This window comes from Trachymyrmex septentrionalis, unplaced genomic scaffold (assembly GCF_001594115.1).
Source record: "Trachymyrmex septentrionalis isolate Tsep2-gDNA-1 unplaced genomic scaffold, Tsep1.0 scaffold83, whole genome shotgun sequence".
NCBI lineage: Eukaryota > Metazoa > Arthropoda > Insecta > Hymenoptera > Formicidae > Trachymyrmex > Trachymyrmex septentrionalis.
In genome coordinates this window covers 2,909,334-2,914,540 of record NW_017306018.1, presented here as the reverse complement: position 1 = coordinate 2,914,540, position 5,207 = coordinate 2,909,334, and the positions used below count along the sequence as shown (strand labels likewise).

Sequence of the window (5,207 nt, the reverse complement as noted above, 5' to 3'; positions counted from 1 at the left end):
ATATAAGCCTTTATTCAGGATGCGCTTTTGGCCCGTATTCAGAACGCGCTTACAACTATGTTAACGCTCTAACATGCTATAGTTTATGTCACGCATACTATAGAATTTCAGAAATAGAAGCGCGTTTTTATCAATAAAAAGGGTTTGAATACGAATAATCTCTGAAATTCTATAATATGCATAATGTAAAGTATAGTATGTTAGCGCGCTAACTCGTTGTAAGCGCGTTCTGAGTACGGGCCATAAAATATATATTAAAATACATACGCGTAATAAAAATTAAACGCCTTTAGTTTCTATCACTAAGCTGTAACTCGCCTAAACTGAGCTTTATAAATGTAAACATTCTTAAAATAGAAAGAAAGGATACGAAATTAAGGTGCGAAAATTCGATCACCATAAGGCAATATATTTGTCAACAATATAACTAATAACTACTAAATAAAAACGTCGTTTTTCAAAGAGAAGTGTATTGTATATAAATAATAATAATAATTCTTAATTAGACCGATGCATGAGAGTAAATGAGATAATTAAGGTGTAAGCGGATATCTTAGTGCTTAAATATTTCGGTAATGAAAGCTCCAAAAAAATAAATAGCTGAAACGTTTCCGTTTCTCCGTAAGTATCGGATAAATTGACCGCGATCTCTCGTACGCTTGTAAGACGTATACGACGAGTTTTCTAAACACCCGGTAGACGTGCTTGCGGCAGACTTGCGCTCGCTCGAGCTCGAGCCTCGACCCGCGCGCAGTAGTTCTCAACGGTTTTCAATTTCTCACCAATCTCACCGTGGTTCGCGGTCGGCGGTAGAGTTGGGTATAGAGTGCGGTGCCCGGTGGTCGTGACGTCGTGACCGCGACCGCGCGCCGCCGATAGATACTCAGCTCAGCGTGTCGTTGTACTTACTACGGTCCTGTTTTCGTGTCACTTGTACGACCGCTCACGGTAGGCCGATGAGGTGATGTGAAGTTCTGCGGCGGGCCCAGACTTCGGATCGCCCATGCGAGAGTCGCGTTGCATGTTGTGTAGGTGTGAGAAGAGATTTTGGTCGCGAGGCGAGCGTCGAGCGCCGAGCGCGAGCACGAGCGGTTTTCTGGAGTAAAGGGAGTAGCAAATCTCTTGGGGGGGCCAGCGGGGCCAGCCAGGTCCAGCGGGGGATCACGTGACCCGAGTGTTTACCAAAATGGTGAACGTCCATGGTGCGATACGAACGGCACTGCGTTCCGTCCGCACGGGAGCGGCCGCGCGGCGCTCGGTTGCGTAAATAGCTGCGATCAGCTGTGCTACGCTACGTGCGCGGAGCAAAGGGAGAGAGAGAGAGAGAGAGAGAGAGAGAGAGCGGGCGCGCACGCAGTGCTTCGTGCTTCGGCGTTCCAATCGTCTCGACACGGCCGCGGCGTCGCGCGTCGCGTCCAGTCGCGTCCCATCCCGTCGCGTCCTGGACGAGTCGATCCATACGCGTCGTCGATCATCTCCGTCGTCGGCCTCGTTTCTCGTTTGCATTCTTTTCGGCTGGCGTTCAATTTCGCCACTACGCCACGCACGCAGACGCAGCGCATCTTTACAGGCGAAAGTTGGAAAGTGGATGCGATCGCGAGAGATGCCAGAACTCGACGCGGAGGCAGTCACGCTACGACGATCGCCTCCTAGCCGCGCGATGGTATTACGCTAGACCGAGTTTTTCGCGATGTCGTTGATTGAGCTGATTCGTCTCGCTGCACCGAGCTTGTCCTCGATCTGCTCGCTGTCCGCACTGTAAGAATCCTTCACGCTAGAATCTTTTTCCTTACATTGCGCCGCTAAGGTGGTGATCCGAGGCTTCCACAGGCCTAATTCCATTCGCCAATAATGCTGTACTCGAGGAATACCAGGTATGCTTCGTGTTTGCGATTTCAGTTCTTTGACAGCCTTTGACAAACGTAGATTGATCAGTCAGAGTTAACGCTGTTCAATCTTTTCCTTTTCTAGTAGCAGATGATCTCTGATATAGGTTAGTGCAAGTAAAAAGCACTTGAACAACGGACATCTAAATGTCAGGAGGTGTTGTCGCATAGCGCTTGAGTGCTGAGGCCAGGCATTCTTAAACATGGCCACGTATCAAGTTGACTACCAGTGGTTAGTGCACGTCTTGCCTTTCATTGATATTCATATATATATGTAATTCTTTTTGCTAATTACATATCAATCATATTATTGTGACTCGTTACAGGGCTTATTCTATAATGGATTCATCCAGGATATCCACTTTCCTAATATCAATTCTACTGATAGTTTACGGTAGTTTTCGATCTCTAAACATGGAGCAAGAGGCAAGGGAAAGAGAAAAGGAGAAGGAACGTAGTAATTTATTGACTGGGATTACTAGTAATAGTAGCGCCGGTAATCCGGACTGCATTAATGGAGGAAGAGTTCAAACTCTCGATACGATGCATGCTCTCTGTCTACCTCTCGGTGCTTCCATTTCTCTACTCATCATGTTTTTCTTTTTTGACAGTATGCAGATGCTTCTTGCAATTTGTACTGCCAGTACGTTTGATAACAAATTTAACTTGGAATAAGCATTATTATATATTAGGTGCTTTCCAATTGCTTGATATATCTTAATACAAATGTACACAAGAATTCACAAAGCATTGTGCACGAATGGAATCTATTGGAACAGAATGTGTGGAACACATTGTGCACAGTTTCAATTAGAGTAAATGTAGGTTTTTTTCGTCTGTATAGAGTGAAAAAAGGCAAAAATACTGGCCACTCAGCTTCTCCAGTTCAGAGATCCTGAGACTTCCAGTCTCATTTATAACTACTACGATTAGTAACATGTAATTGTCGCTAAAATAGATAAGCTTACTCAGCCAACTAGTAGCTCTCGAGCTGAATACTGTATCGGATATGTATCGACGATTATTAATTGGAACACAACTTGTGTCACTGTCTGCACAAAAGTGTCTAATGATTTTTGACAATTGGAAAGCATACCCAACGATGTAAAGCACTTGGTATGGGTCTATGTCATCATAACTATGTTGTTTTTTTTGCAGTTATAGCTACAGTTGCATTGGCGTTTCTGTTATTGCCCATGTGTCAGTATATCATTAGACCGTGTTCTGATGGTAACAAAATATCTTTCGGTGTTTGTGGGAGATTTACGGGTGCGGAATTACTCTCATTTTCGCTCAGTGTGAGTATAGTATGCATCTGGGTTTTGACTGGACATTGGCTGCTGATGGATGCAATGGGTATGGGCCTGTGCGTGGCGTTTATTGCATTTGTTCGACTACCTAGTCTCAAGGTATCCACGTTGTTATTAACCGGACTGCTGATTTATGATGTTTTCTGGGTTTTCTTTTCGTCCTACATATTCAGCACAAACGTAATGGTTAAGGTAAGTTTTGTTAAATGTTAAATCATATCAAGGCATTATTTACGATAAAAAATACATTGTATTTTTTTCAAATAAATTTATAATGTCATTTTGCATGCAGTATTTTTTTTTATGATGATACATTGTAAGATAAGAGTAATAAACGGAATTGTACAATGTGTCTATTAAAGATTATTTTCGGCACAGAGTATCACATATGTAATAATACAAAATATGTATAATTTGTTTTTCTTATTTCTATCATAGGTAGCAACTAGGCCTGCAGATAATCCAGTAAGTCTCGTGGCTAGAAGATTACACTTAGGCGGTGTGGCGAGAGCTGCGCCGAAATTACCTTTACCTGGAAAATTAGTTTTTCCATCGATACATCAAGCGGGACATTTTTCAATGTTGGGCCTCGGCGATATTGTCATGCCGGGTCTATTGCTCTGTTTTGTTCTGCGATACGACGCATACAAAAAGACTCAGCTATTACCCGGCGGCTGTGAAACTGGAGTACCACCACCGCGCCACTTCAGCCGAATTAGTTATTTTCATTGCTCTTTGATTGGTTATTTTCTTGGTCTACTCACCGCCACTGTAAGCTCTGAGGTGTTCAAAGCTGCACAGCCTGCCTTATTGTACCTTGTGCCCTTCACTTTGTTGCCGCTGCTCACAATGGCATATTTGAAGGTATCGTTATGTTTCTTATATAGTCTAATGTGACGGATATACAAAGATTGTGTTTTAAGATCAAAGTAAAAAGCTTTGATAAATTGTTTGGAAAATTACTTTAAATAAAAGATATATTTATATAAATTCTGTTCTTGGTATTTATAATTCGAAATTTAACTATTAAAACTATTGTAATAAAATAAAAATTAAAAATTAAAAATTAAAATTTTTTTGTAACAAAGTTACAAAAAGTAACACCAAATGATATAATAATAATATAAAATATAATAAAATGTTATGATTTAAGAATTAATTATATAAAGATATTTATTTAATGTTAAACAAATTGTGGAAACTTGTGAAAGATATATACTCTCTTTACTTTTTCTTAAGAAAAATTGATTGTCTATATCAGTCAAAAAAATATATATAAATGAAAATACATATATACATATATATATATATAATCTGAAACATTATACGTAATATTCGTAAATTTAATTACGCTAAAAATAATTAAAAAAATTATGTTGGATTTTATCACAATTATGAAAAATTAGATCTTTAGCAATACTTTGTTTTATGAATAAATGTATATATGTCACAAAATGATGTACAAAGTAAAATACATAAGATTATGTATATTAATTGTTTACTTTCAGGGAGATTTACGTCGGATGTGGAGTGAACCATTCATATCTCAACAACCGTCTGCACATATGGACGTTTGACAAGAGTCATGGATCTAAATATATGGACATTTGACAAGAGTCATGGGTCTTTGTATATTATGTTATATTGGAAACAAGATTCTTGCATGAAATTCACCCTCATATAATTTCACAGTTATTTTCATCAACGTCATTTAATGTAAGTAATTTTTTCTACACATATACACGCATGTGCGCAATTCATTCGCATTCTTTTCAAAGTCAGTATAACATACAGAGAATAAATCAGATCTAAGGATCAATATGATTATTTGCGATTCAAAAATACATATATAAAAATACATTACATACTGCATAAATAATTTAAATGTAATATAATGTCACGAATGTAATGTTAGCGGGGCAAAGAACTTTTTACCGAAATAATAGAGGACGAGAAGATCTCTGAGAATATTTCAAGAATGCCAAATGACATATATATTATGTGTGTGTGT

The 5,207-nt window shown here is 39.1% G+C and overlaps 1 protein-coding gene across 2 annotated transcripts; it reads left to right on the top strand.

The window, feature by feature from the left end:
- Nucleotides 1-481: 481 nt before the first annotated feature.
- Nucleotides 482-5,181, top strand: LOC108755054 (signal peptide peptidase-like 3). 2 transcript variants are annotated; one of them, XM_018497797.1, is made up of 6 exons: nucleotides 482-1,874; nucleotides 1,975-2,118; nucleotides 2,213-2,529; nucleotides 3,045-3,388; nucleotides 3,635-4,060; nucleotides 4,705-5,181. In XM_018497797.1, exons 2-6 carry the CDS (start codon nucleotides 2,090-2,092, stop codon nucleotides 4,771-4,773), a joined length of 1,185 nt encoding a protein of 394 aa, XP_018353299.1. In that variant the 5' UTR covers nucleotides 482-1,874; nucleotides 1,975-2,089; the 3' UTR covers nucleotides 4,774-5,181. The 2 variants fall into 2 exon arrangements, with proteins under 2 accessions (XP_018353299.1, XP_018353298.1); XM_018497796.1 differs by having other exon boundaries at nucleotides 1,972-2,118.
- The last annotated feature ends 26 nt before the right edge of the window (nucleotides 5,182-5,207 follow it).